The following is a 14,354-nucleotide window of genomic DNA, read 5'->3' on the forward strand; positions in this document are numbered from 1 at the left end:
CACATACACACAGACACAGACACATAAACACACACGCACTCCCTCACGTACATGCATCCACACACAAGCACACCTACATGCATGCTTGGAACACTTGACGCTCACCTATGCAGAACCTATAGTCTTGCTGATCTGACATAAAAAAACAAAGACATATATATACTGTATGTCTAAAACCATATTATGGTCTATGTCTAAAACCACAGCGAAAGAAACAATTGTTAGGCAAGCAGTACTCACTCTCCCTCACTGATGGGAGCGTACGAGAGCCCACCGGTCGGGTATGTGCTTGTTCTAACGCGACTCTTCTTCTACACTTGTTACTGATCTTGATCTCGAAAATGGAAACATTTCTCAAAACTGAACTTTCATTCAAAACTTAGGGTGATCAATAAAGGGAAATCTAGACAACCATGACTAATTCTTTGCCAAAACCTACTGAACAGTTCGGCGGTCATATTTTGTAACGTCAAGTTAAATTACATTTTCAATATAATAATAAGAACAAATAGAAACACAATAGGTTTCCTGCAGCTTCGCTGCATGAACCCTGATAATTAAATGTCCATGTGTATGTTTCTGACAAGTTCAACAACGTAGCCAATATGACAAAATTACAAAATAGAAGCACACTAAAGTTGCCATGTCATGTCATGTAGGCCCTGATATACAAAATAACATTATTTTCACATATCTAGTGATTTAATTATGACTGGCATGCCTGGACAGGTGTATGTAGTTAAGAGATAGTGTAAAAATAAATGAAATACAAATCTGTCAAATGCCACTGTACTCTTGGAGAGCTGTTGTCAGTATAGAACCTCCTAAGGACAGCATTTAACCCACAGTTGTACATAACATTAACCTGATGATTATCAGGAGATTAGAAGATCACAAGGTCTACTCAAACCATCAGGTAACAAAAAACTCTCTTGAGTGTCATCATTCTAAATACTGCTACAATGTAACATTCCGAACACAAACATTGGGAAAAAAATAACTTACAAATGTCACAGGATTGGAACTGCCAAATATCCCACGAGCGCCCTGGCAAACCAGAACACTTAACTTTGTACAAGCAGTGACCACGTGACTTCAACCCTAGGCCCGCTGTCTGTTTTCAGTAGACGGAGAGAGAGGAAGCAACATGGCGGCCATGACCGACCCGATGCGGGACGCCGGCCGTTCGTTCTGAGCTTTCTCACATTACCTGAGTCTGGGGCTCTGGGACTTTTGCTACGGAATATAGGCAAGTTCAGCTTTCTGGCGGTGCCCAATTTCCAGGGTTTCGTCCGCGGTTATTGCACGCAAAAACGGATCTAGAAAATAATAGATTTTATATATAATGAGGGGGAGAAGAGGCAGGCCGCCCAAAACCCAACTGATGCAGGATCACTCTTCTGGTCCTGTGCGGGGTCTCAGACCCCGACGGGGGTTAAGGGCAAAAGGTAGAGGTACTGATGAGGTCGATTTTGAGATTCCCAAGAGAGGAAATTACCATTCATCCAGGGGCAGGAGGAGAGTGGGATCAACCACGGCATCAAGGAGTAGAGGAAGGGGCAGAGGTGTTGGTAGAGGTAGGGGAAGAGGGAGAGGTAAGCGACCTGCTACTAGTCTGATAGTGTATGATGACCATGAAAGTGACGACGAAGATGCCGAAAGTCTGAGATCAGATGAAGAAGAATACGTCGAGGAAGAGCCGATAACGGACGAAGAGGAAGGGACCATCGATGATGAATCGGACTATCTTGAGGAAATACCCGAGGAGTTGGAGGATGATGCTAGCTACTGCACTGAAAGCAGTAGCCATAGTGCTCCAGGTAAAACAACTGACCAAATTAAACTCACCAATAGCATGACAGGTGGCTGTCTGGAGCAGTACCTGGTCCCCCTCCGATAGTGTGGATAATGTATGTGAAGTAACTGTCCTTGGTATTTGTAAGATTATGCAGGAAGCTACAACACTCAAAATGGAGTATGCACTAACAGGCCTCGAAGGCTTGTTAGCTGGTGAGCTAACCGGGTGGCGACAGTATGGTTAGTTGTGTGGTCCTTCACAGCCACTGTTAATCTTCTAGGAGTACTGTCAAAGCCTTTGCTATCCATCCTTATATACAATTGTACACATATGGGACGCCAGTTATTGTATATATATATATTTTTTGCTTGCTAGTGTAACAATAGCTAATATTCACCGCTAATATTTGATAACATCGAATCAGCCGGCTAGCCATCTAGCTAGCTCACTGGAGATCTGAGATAACATAAGACCACTCAGGCTAGCTTTTCCCTGAATTATTTTAGGTCTCTTTCTAGCATAATTGTCTTTATTCTTAAATGTGTTGATTATTCTTTGTGTGCACGTAACCCACCTTGACATGTAGAAAAGCCTTACTGTAGTAGTAGCTACGTGGTCAGCTGTTTCACTGTCTGATACTGAAGTTGGGGATCTGAAGAAGTTTGTGATCTAAAGAGCAATGTTATGGCCTGCAGTTGGCCCTTAGCGTCCAGTTTTTATTTGAAAAGTGTACAAAACAATTTCGGCCGATGGTAATTAAATAGTAGGCTATTAAGTTGTTTAAACGCTACGTTTATTCTGAAAGAGACATCCACACATAATAGTGACATGGTCATGGATGAGACGCTGTGCTAGCTACTTTATTAGCAAAACACTAAGAAGTGACAGGAGGCCATGTGGCTCATTGTTTTGAAAGCATGCGTCAGTAGTAGACACTTCACCTGTTACTGAAAAGAGCTGCCATACTATGTGATAAACTGTAGTGTGATTCGCTGGTGGTCATCATAATAATATGTTAATAAAGTGTGTGTGTGATTTAGTCTACATCTTCAAATTTGTCTCACAAAAAAATTCTCACAACAAGCTATTATATTCCTTTAAGAAACACTTGAGCATAGTTTGAACATGATAGCTGTTGGAAAAATTGGGTCCTCTTTGGTTTGTTTAGAAACTCCCTGTGGATGGACCTTTCGGAGTCCACAATTAAATAAACTCTCATGTCAATAATTAAAGCTTTAGGAATACTGTGGATATGAAAGTCTTTGTTTTATGTAGAATATAAAAATAGATGGAAAAATGGAACAGTTGCGCTCTTTGCATCCTGTGATCTCTTTCTATCTCTCACTGATTCTCTCACTCCTTCTCTTAGGGCGTAGGAGGTCTCGGGTGGTGCGCCCTCGCTCTCCTGTCTTTGAAGAAGCGGAGGTGCCCCCTCTGGAGCTGCCCAAGTCCTCTGAGGACCTTCTGCTCTTAACCGAGCAGCTGCTCAACGCGGCAGCAATCTACGAGGTGCTGCGCAACTTCAGCACGGTTCTGCGACTCTCCACCTTCCGCTTCGAGGACTTCTGCGCTGCATTGGCCGGCCAGGAGCAGTGCACCCTCATCGCCGAGATGCATATCTCCCTGCTTAAGGCCATCCTGCGGGAGGAGGACTCTTCCAACACCACCTTCGGCCCGGCTGACCTCAAGGATAGTGTCAACTCTACGCTCTACTTCATTGATGGCATGACATGGGCCGAGGTGGTGCGTGCCTACTGCGAGAGCGACCCCGAGTACCGGCTGGCCCTGTGCTACCAGGAGGGCGAGGGCTACCCCTTCGAGCCCTTAGAGGCCAAGGTGAAGGTGCTCCAGTTCCTGGTTGACCAGTTCCTAACCACAAACCTGGCTCGTGAGGAGCTCATGTCCGAGGGCACCGTGCAGTACGACGACCACTGCCGTGTGTGCCACCGGTTAGGTGACCTGCTCTGCTGCGAGACCTGCTCGGCCGTCTACCACTTGGAGTGCGTCAAGCCGCCGCTGCAGGAGGTACCCGAGGACGAGTGGCAGTGTGAGGTGTGTGTGGCCCACAAGGTGTCCGGCGTCAGTGACTGCATCACTGAGGTGCAGAGGAGCCGGCCATACATTCGCCAGGAGCCTATAGGCTACGACAGGCACAGTAGGAAATACTGGTTCCTAAACCGCAGGATCATTATGTGAGTATGGTTTGGAGTCTCTCCATTTCTGTTCTGTACTGATGAGAGACTATACCCAGTGGAAATGGACCTGATGCAGATTATAATGCAGGTGCCCTCTAGCTGAGTCTGGTGCTGATACTCTGCCACTTGGCATGATTATCAGTGTCTTGGGGCAGAACCCATGCCAGTATTCCCTCTATGTCCCATTGTCTGTCTGCTGTCTTAGCCCTATAATAACGGTTGTATTTTAAATAGTTTATGAATGCTATTGAATATAAACGTGACTATAACAAGCCTGTACAAAGATACATATACCAATACTATTGCCACGCTGCCATCCACAAATTTGTCTCTTGTAAGAAATTCTCTCAATGTGGAATATTGTGTGACTCCTGCATTGATATAGAAAAATTTAATGATCTTTATTTTCATACTCCAGCGAGGAAGATGGAGAGCAGGACAATAAGAAGATATGGTACTACAGCACAAAGGTCCAGCTGGCGGAGCTCATGGACGTGCTGGACAGAGAGTACTGGGAGAGTGACCTGTGCGCTGTGCTGGACGAGCTGAGGGAGGAGATCCACAGCCACATGGACATCACCGAGGACCTCACCAACAAGGCACGGGGAAACAACCGCTCTTACCTGGAGGCTGCCAATGGTGAGTGACCACTCGCTGTGATAGAGGCTTGGGAGTATTTCAATCACAAATCAGATATGGATATACTGGATTTTACAGGCTATGGAGTTTTCTGTTTTTTGAGTAGTGTGGGTATTGGTCAACCCTCAGAGGCCCTGACGTAGACAAAGCAGGATGTTGTGCAAAGGTAAAATTACCCTAAATTCTATTTCCTAGGTCACAGGTCAAGGTCACAGGCACAGCGGAATCTGGTCTTTGACTCATGGGTGTGGCCATTCCTTACATTTCATTCGAAGCTCTCATGGAGAGATGATTTGTGCTATAATCATTTCGAATTTTGTTTCCAAGGAACAGAGTGTCTGTATTAGCTATAAATCTATCAACAGCCTGCCTTCTGTTTTGTGTTGATGTGTTGTAAGTGGTGAGTTGGTCTCCAGAATGACTAAAAACGTTTTGAATGCTGTCGTGGTGCAGTCTCACTAATGGGGCCTTGAATCAAAGGTTTGCCTTTTGTGCTCTGTGAAAAATGGTTCTTTGAAGCTCTTTTTGAACTCACTGAAGTGTTCATTCCTGTTGCTGTGAAAACAGATGGGTGTATTCCTTTTTTATGATCTTTCTCACCTCACAGCTGATATCACAGGCAGTCCATGCTCCCCTGATTCAGCATATCAGGTTTGCACATCAGTTGCAAATGAATATATTTTTTTTTAACCTCATTGAAGTACTGAGTTGAGCTCAATAAAAGCCATTTGACCATAACTAGTAGTCCAGTGTGACTACTTGTGGGATGTACTTGGGACTTTGTTTTGTCCACAATGGGGACCATACATCTATCTATAAATCCAGGAATCTCTGTGTGTCTGTCAGTCTAGGGCGTATCTCACTGACGGTAGTTACGTTAGTTATGAGATTTCGCATGTAGCTTATGCATGTCATGAACCTGTGCATCCTTGATTTTGAAGATTTTTGAAATCATAGTTCGCTAGATATTTGTATTTTACCGTTTCCCGTAGGGACTAATGGGTTATCGTTTCCCGTAGCACCGAAATTACATCACAAATGACGTCACAAACAATATTAGCGCTATTAAAACTATCCTGCCTTCACTCAAAGTTCAGAATAGCGTTGGATACCATAAGGAGGTCCGCATTCAAATTCTTCTTGGTGAACAGATCCAGACTTTTGCTCAGGTAATCTTAAGACAGTGATTGATTTTATCTATTCGTTTATATAAGCTTCTTTATATTAAGTTTCAAAGTAATGTCTTGAGTTGTACAGTCATCTAACAGACAGGGAATAGTAATCCATCAAAATATTCATATTGTTTATTAGTATAGCATATTTTTACAGTACATTTCTGCACTTATTTGACTTACAACGGGGCGGACCCGCGCGACGTGAATGATGTTATAGTCATAGAACAGTTGTGTGGTTAGCCTAGAGCCTAGACCACTGACCATGCGTTCATTCATCTACTGACGCAATGAGAGAGGTTTTCCGATGTATTAGTGTCCGATGTATATGTTGTAATTCGTGTGTATTTTGTTTTCTCATTATTGCAATATTATAAACCTCAGTCTGCATTTGCCCTGGCTGCATTTGCCCTATCTTCATTCCGAAGATACTGTGTGTGATCGCCTTTGCTCTGTGTTCATTAAACCTGTCTGAGTGTATAAACGGCTGGGTGCCAATCAAATCACAACGCAAGAGTGGAGTACTACACCGCTATTAATGGTAGCTTATATTGATAAGCCTCGGAGGCTTTCAGATTGTCCATTGCTTTCCCATCTGTTGCTATGGAGTCCACGAAAATACGCGCAAATCTCGCTGTAAATTATGTTGGGCCACGTCGTCATGTTATCCTCCAACTGTGTTACCATTGTAAGGACATTATTAGCTTACGATCTGTCTGAGAGTGGGCTGTCAAAGCTAGCATCATCGAAGTCATACAGTAGCCTACAGTACATACATTCAATAAAATTAACCTACATTTGAGTCCAACTGCATGACCATTCTTACCCACACTTACCCTTACAATAAGAAGTGATCCTATTTCAACCATAACTTCATTTTAAATAATTTCTTTCTTTATGACATTTAGTTTATAGTTTAGACAGCAACTTTGACATCTATATTCAACTGCATCCACTACATAATCTCAAACTTTATTTGTTGGTATATCTCCAAAAAGGCTATACAACATTAAAACATTTATTATTGAAAAGGAAACATGCATCGAAATAATACTTCAGTGTAACCTGTACCTATGTGGAGTGCAAATATATATAAAAAAAGCTATTACACTACCCAACAGCTACACCTACATCTGCTAACACTACAGAATGCATAATTCCTACGGGCACTGCACTAGTAGGCTCTAAATTTGTATTATAATAGGTTTCTTAACAGCTTAAAATCTGTTTGTATCTGTTATCTGTTTATGTGGTAAATGCTGTGCTGAAGTCCTGAAAATCTGTTTGGTTTTAACTCAAAACAGTGTGGTTATACTGCTAATGACAATTAACGGGACCATAAGGTTGGGTTTGAAGAAGCATTCCATGGAAAATATTTGCTAAAAGTCCATATGCTTTTCCCTTCCCCATCTTCAGAGGAGATCCTGGAGCGGCTGAAGACTAAGGAGGATGCAGAGCTGGAGGAGGGGAAGCGGCGTGCAGCCAAGGAGGCTGAAGAGGCCAGACAGGGGTCAGAGGTCGGGGATCCTTTTGCAGATGGAGCAGAGGCGCAGCAGGACAAACCAACTTGTGGCATGGACCAAGAGACCTCAGGAGAAGCCCCCTCTGGTGAGAACACAGCTACTAGCCTTTGAAACAGATCGTATGTGAGCACTGTTAGGTTTGAGGGGCTGTAAAAAGGTCACATCACTATCCTGACAACGCTCTAGCTTCAAAGCTCTTCAGAAAACTATCAAGATGTGAGTGACTTGTTAGAACACAAAATTAATGCAATATTATATTCATGAAGTCACTCAAAATATATGTATATGGTGAATTTCCACATTATGTAATTATGTAATAATCAGATTTTACAGTGTGTCATTTGATGACCCTTTCTTTTCGCTCAGAGCTTGACATTTGGTTTGAAGCTTACAGGAGCACACTTCCAGGCTTTAGGTCTTGACATCTGCACCTCCACAATGCCCTTCATGAGTAATGGTGCCCATCCTATTTTAATTGAAGTCTTCAAACATCAAGTGCTGTGCTCATCACAGTGAATGCTAAGGTGCCTTTTGTGCCATCTACTGTAGCTGAAGCTCCCTCTACTGGGGTGGAAGGTAGCGGTCCCAGCTCCAGTAGCACTCATGACCAGCCCACTTCTCCAGTGCTTCCCAGCACAACGTCTAGCAAATCCATTTCCGTGTGCCGTACAGGAGGGGCGCAAGATGGCCCCTCTCAGGCGCAGGACGCTGGTGGCGAGAGGTTGGCAAGTGCAGAGACAGAAAAGGAGCGGGCAGGTACTGCTTTCAGCCACCCCAGCCACCCAGCTTTTGTGCCTCTGGTGTTGCTGCGACCATTCATGCCTGCGCCTCCCTCATTCCCCATCTACCCCAGACTCATGAAGGCACATGTGCATGAAGCTGTGCTTCTGCAGTAGTCTGCATTAGGCCACTCTGACTTGCAGAAGTGTTTGTTTGGTACTGCAGTGGCTAGGGGTGCACGATTCAGAAAATGTCACGATTCGATACCGATTTTTAGGCTCACGATTCGATTCAAAATCGATTTTTGATTCAAAAACGATTCTCGACTGAAAAAAATTGATTCACAGTATGTAAATATTAGTGCTGTCAAACGATCGTGATTAATCGCATTTTTGTCATAGTTAACTCAAAAATAATCACGATATATCGCAAATTAATTAATCGCAAATTTTATTTTAATGCTCTTATCATGGAAAAGTGGATTGGCTTGCTTTATGCAATGTTTTATTTGATTGAAAAACAACATTGCCAAACAGGGCGGTACAAAATAAAATTATAAAGTGCACATTTCAGACTCAGCCTATAGTGCAGTTAAACCATGGCTTAATTTTTTCTTTTTTTCAAGTTTGCTGTGAACATAGAAGTCAGGCCTCTTATTTCAAAAACAATGAACCGTAACAGTTAGGTTACCAATAAAAGGTAAACCTACTACTTCTGTGCTTTCAGCCAGCTGCCTGTTGACATTTTCAGACAACAGTGAAGCTCGCTTCTTTTGCACATCACAACTTTTAAAGGTAAACTTTCTATTCAGAAGCTTTTTATCAACCATTTCGCCGTATCGCGCTCACCATCACTCAAACCGTAACGTTATCCTACTACACAGTTTGCGAAGCCAAAAAGAACGTTAATTAAAAAAAAATAAAAAAATGTTTTTTTTTTTTTTTCAATATGAATCGATTTTTGGAATTCTATGAATCGATTCTGAATCGGAAGCACTTGAATCGCGATACGAATGTGAATCGATTTTTTTGCACACCCCTAGCAGTGGCTGGTTTGGCCCGTTTAGACCACTTCCTTTTTGCATTGCTCAGCTTGGCTGGTGCTTTTTTCAGTCTGCATTGATGGTACTTATTTTATTTGATACAGCATTATGTGTCAAATAGATGAGGTTCTGAGGACCGTTCTTTCAGAAAGTCTCCTCTTTTTAAATTCTAATGGCTTTTTAGAACCAGCAGTGCCCTGCATGCAGTTATATTTTCTTGTGTATTCAGGTAGTTTGCTTTTCTTTGTCGCAGATATGCTCACTCTTATTGACAATATCACTGGTTAAGGTGTTTGCAGTCTCAATTAATGCTGCTGCCTAAACTGACAACATTCCTCATATTCTTCTGTAGCACTCAAGGGTTCCCTTTAATACCCAAATACCCCAAAATGTTTTTGGTGATTTGAGGCAGTCTACCTATACCTAATGTTGACACAACTCATCACCTTGCGTGTGTCCTTTGATTTCAAGTTCTTTTTTTGCTTGTGTAATAAAACTGAATGACAATACATGCCCCATTTCCAACAACCTTAAAAATACCTACATTTAATGTTTTCTGTGACCCTTACCAAATCAGCCTCAACCACATCCACCTATTTCTTTGTTGACCGATTTAAACAGGCACACACAAACCCACTCACACTAGTACTCACACACACACACACACACACTCACTCACTAACATGCACACTAGAGCATGGATCGGGCCGAATTTTTCTGTCCAAGCCCGGCCCGGTCCGACAGAATAGTAACCGAGCCCGGACCGAGTCGGAAAGAAGGCTGTTATCCTAAAATGTAGGACCTAAATGTGATTTATTTTATTCTCAAAAACGAACTTTGGCATCATGTGAAGCAGACAGTTGGCTTCACTATTTATTAAGATATTTTAAATATGGAATGTTCAATGCATATCGTGCTAATGTGTCCGAGCCCGACCCGAGCCCGCTTATACATTTCTAAATATTTGTCCGAACCCGGCCCAACCTTTTTTGCACCACGGACCGGTTTAATGCAGGCAATATTTTTCACGGACCGGCTTCAAGGTGTGGCAGATAAATACAGCAAAAATAAAATAACACCACCTGCATAAAATCGAATGTTAAGTGCATGAAAAATACAGCTCACCATAACGATGAATCAGTGCTTGGTCTCCATGTGCCGAAGCAGTTTTGAAGGCTTCATTGGCTCGTTTGCTAGCTTGTCGCCACATATTATACAGAGCGGACTTGGTGCTTGAGAATCACCTGTTGCGATAAACCTGTATTTTAAGTGTGACTCCTGGTATTGTCTGTTAAAAGAAGCTTTCTTTTTTGGAGGTCGTAGGCTCCTGTTCTGGCTCCTCAGTTGGCCTATTCATATTTACAAAGAAGCTCTCCAAAGACGTTTGTTTTTTACAAATTTTCGGTAGTTTGCGGGCTTATTTTTTGAGTGACGTATCACGTGAACGAGACAAGCGTCTTGACGTGACAACAGGCACAGGCGAATGTTACGTCTGGGAAAATCCGGTAGTTTTTCAGAATAAAACACCTTTCAGACTCTAATAATTAATAAAGCGGAAATTATATAAATTATGTATTCTTTCTGAGCGGTAACAATGCCTCCCGGACCGGTACCGGGCCGTGGTCCGTTGGTTGGGGACCACAGCTCTAATGCACACACACTCACTCACTAACATGCACACAAACATACTCACACACACACACTAAGATGCACACAAACACACTCACACTAATACTCCCACACACACTTACTCACTAACATGCACATAAACACACTCACTTACATGCAGACTCTGTCACATTCACACCTTAAAAATCTGGCGCAGGATTAGTGACACTCGCCTAGCTGCCAGCAGTCCCTGGCTCTCTCTCTTCCTCCCTCTCAGTCTGTCATGGCTGGGTTTTCCTCTCTCCTGTGTTGGGAACAGCAGCCCCTCTGTTCCTGCAGTTTGCTATTGAGAGCATGTCTGGCACAAACCTTGTTCTGCATGGTCAATGTATGCCACATTCCATCCCTGTGCATGTCCCTGTCCCTCTCACTGTTTCTGACACTGCTCACTGCTCACTCTGCTTTTTTTATTTTGAATAAAGAGTTTCAATAATCCTGAACTGATGGAAAGCTAAACCCATTGTCACATATACTTTCCTTCATCGGACTGACGCTTTGGGCTTTTTTCTTCATTTTTTTTTGTTAGAGATTTTTTGTAGTTATTGAGCTGTGAATGGGATTTCTTTAAAGCACCGATCTGTCTCTTTCAGAGATGGCATCTCTTGGGGTGGAAAGCGCCGCCCTCCAGACTGTGGATGAGAACAGCTGCAGCAGCCACGTCTCTGCCTCAGAGCCTCTTAGGGGGCCAGAAGAACCTGAGTTGGCTGACCGCTCTTCTCGCTCCTCCTTCACGAGCCTTGACGACTCAGGTGACTTTCCCTTCATAGACCTAAAGCCTCGAACCCTCACCTCAACTCTGGGTACCTCAAATCTTTCCACTTAAGATCCTGTGATAGACATGCAGAGAGAATGATGTTAATTCTCCATTAAACCAGGTGAAGGCAAGGCCAATGGAGAGGCTGGAAAGGCTGGCTCTGCCACGCGCATTGTGACCCGGCTGCGGAACCCTGACAGCAAGCTGAGTCAGCTCAAGAGTCAGCTCGGCATTGTTGGTATGGACGGCACCAAAACATCCAAAGAGGTAATCTCACCATTGAGGTGCTATCTTGATTGGCCTATGCACATGAATTATATTTAAAACCAGACCCAATTTTCTGTAAAGGATGCATAAAACAGATTAAACAATGAAAACAATTATCGTGTGAAATTACCAGTTTGCTCTGCTGACAAGGATCAGTTTCCACAGTTTTGGTTTCAGTTAACTGATCCTAGAAAAATCACTTGTGCTCAGGATAATTAAAAAAGACTGACCAAGTAGGTTAGAACTACACATCAGGATTATTTTGGTTAGGTATCGAAATAAAGACTGCCTCATCAAGTCAGTTTGTGTTTTGTCTCCTCAGTTTCCTGCATTTGGAGATACATCCCGTTTTGGCAGTGTCAAAAAAGACTTGATGCTGAAGGGCAACCTCAGCACCTTCTTTAAGCTGGGCCAGGAAGGCAAGTACCGCGTCTACCAGAACCAGTACAGCACCAACACCGTGGCTCTCAATAAGCACCAGCATCGAGAGGACCATGACAAGCGGCGGCACTTATCGCACAAGTTCTGCATGACGCCCGCCGGTGAGTTCAAGTGGAACGGCTCTGTTCACGGCTCCAGGGTGTTGACAGTCTCCACACTGCGTCTTACCATCGTCCAGCTGGAAACCAACATCCCTGCGCCCTTTTTACACCCAAACTGGGCCTCACACAGGTATGACCATAACCCATTACTGACCTTTGCACTTTATGTTTAGTGAATATTTTATGTTAAGCCGTTTATATTTTGGCATGCTAATTATTATTTGGTGATTTTGGTGTGACTGTGGTATACATTTGGGGCCGTATTCACAAAGCCTTTTATCTTACCACTAGGAGTGCTCCTAACTCGCGCTAAAACCTTTTACGTAGGAGTAATTTCTTAAAAGTGATTCACAACGGCTCTGAGACCTACTAATACTAAGGATAATACCAACTCCTAAGCTTAAGATAAAACCACCGTTGCTATGGATGACGTCGACTCTCATGCACGAGTTGAGAAGGGGTGAGGACGGTGATTGGTTGTTGACAGGCTCTCTCATTAAAAACTCATTCGTGACGTCCCTCTAACAATCCCACTATATCAACTGAAAATAAGAGAATAACCTAGGCTTCACATTAAGTCATATTAAATAGTTATGGACAGTGCAGTTAGCAGAATGCACACGCATGATGACAAGTTTGTGCATCCAACGGGAATGACACTTTGCACGTTAAGAGAAATAAAAAACGATCAATATAAAATATGGCAATTGCATGTAATCAAGGCAGTAATAACTAAAGCACCCAGCAAACTGTAAGGCTATTATATTTCCAGCCCTTGACCACTTCAAATATCAGCACACACGGCCCTTCAAGCGAAACGAACGTGAAACGTATAGCGAAAGCCTACTGGTCCCAGGACCAATAGCCACCGTCACCCCAGCGGCATCCAGCTGGTAAGTTCTTAAAAAACTGCTGCAGACCGCTCTCCGTTGAAATGAATGAGTCGAAAATGTCCTCATCTTTTGATGGGGCAATTATTGTAATGTGTGGACATTCCTGCGATCGCCATGGAATTTACTTTGATCTTGTGTAATTGGCGATTGTCCAAAGGGCAAAGGCAACTGGATAAACTGTTGGATGATGTGGGGTCTACAGTGCGTTGATAGTTTGATGAATTAAACGGCTGACTGATTCCCAGTGTTGTCATTTGCGTTTTCCGCGAAGCCAAATAGGCTGTATTTATGTTTCCAAACATTTCACTTCGGGACACATCGTTGTTTAAAGGCGTCATTGCATCCCGCGCTAATTCTACGACAATATTAATACCTTCACGGTTTAAGCAATGTCTTTTATCAATTCCAAGTCGGCTGCAGCCATCTTACGATTTTTTGTGAATAGGTCTTAGTGACTTAGGAGTCCTCATGAGGAGTTTTAAGCTGTCCTAGACTTAGGTGCTACTTTTAGGGATAAAATATTTTGTGAATTGCTCTTAGTAAAAAAAATTAGGAGTCCTACATTTAAGACTGACACGCCCATTATTTTTAGGAGTTTCTCCTAAATTCGCCACTTATGACCTACTTTTAGCCCTAAGATTCTTTGTGAATACGGCCCCTGGTTTAGAACCCTGGATATAAAAATAAAGCGGTTCAGAACCCTGGACTTAGAAATTAAGTGGTTCAGAACCCTGGTTTGAAAAGTTGGTTCACAGCTTGATCTTTTGACCGTTTCTGAAATCCATCCAGGACAAACTGGACTAAGGCAGTGCAGATGTGCAGCAAGGCCAGGGAGTTTGCCCTGGCGTTGGCCATCCTGGAGTGTGCCATCAAGCCAGTTGTTATGCTGCCCTTGTGGAAAGATGCTTTGGGGCACACAAGGTGAGAAAATGAAACTTGGAAACTTGGCTTTGTTAGCTTTTAATTCATTCTTAGCTGAGGTAGAACTTCAACATTCATCAAGTTAAAATCCTCTCCCGAGTCAACAATCATCATTGGGCTCAGATCATGGTACAGGCAAAACCATGCAAGGACATGTCCTTTCTAAAAGTGGAATTGTCCATCAGTGGTGTGAAGATAGGTGAAGGGTAATGAAGTGGAT

The 14,354-nt window shown here is 43.1% G+C and overlaps 1 protein-coding gene across 5 annotated transcripts in view; it reads left to right on the top strand.

Moving 5' to 3' along the window:
- The first annotated feature begins 1,174 nt into the window (after window positions 1-1,174).
- The window catches only part of bptf (bromodomain PHD finger transcription factor), a 35,878-nt gene continuing 22,698 nt past the window's right edge, over window positions 1,175-14,354 (top strand). For 4 of the 5 annotated variants that reach the window (XM_080856911.1, XM_080856913.1, XM_080856912.1 and 1 more), the window contains exons 1-9: window positions 1,175-1,820; window positions 3,168-3,990; window positions 4,412-4,632; window positions 7,221-7,412; window positions 7,877-8,083; window positions 11,348-11,506; window positions 11,633-11,778; window positions 12,101-12,450; window positions 14,003-14,134. In XM_080856911.1, the coding sequence (XP_080713037.1) occupies window positions 1,346-1,820; window positions 3,168-3,990; window positions 4,412-4,632; window positions 7,221-7,412; window positions 7,877-8,083; window positions 11,348-11,506; window positions 11,633-11,778; window positions 12,101-12,450; window positions 14,003-14,134 (2,705 nt within the window). In that variant the 5' untranslated portion in view covers window positions 1,175-1,345. The remainder of the gene's footprint in view (window positions 1,821-3,167; window positions 3,991-4,411; window positions 4,633-7,220; window positions 7,413-7,876; window positions 8,084-11,347; window positions 11,507-11,632; window positions 11,779-12,100; window positions 12,451-14,002; window positions 14,135-14,354) is intronic. The other variant, XM_080856915.1, reaches the window with a different exon arrangement.

This window comes from Sprattus sprattus, assembly GCF_963457725.1.
Source record: "Sprattus sprattus genome assembly, chromosome: 18".
NCBI lineage: Eukaryota > Metazoa > Chordata > Actinopteri > Clupeiformes > Clupeidae > Sprattus > Sprattus sprattus.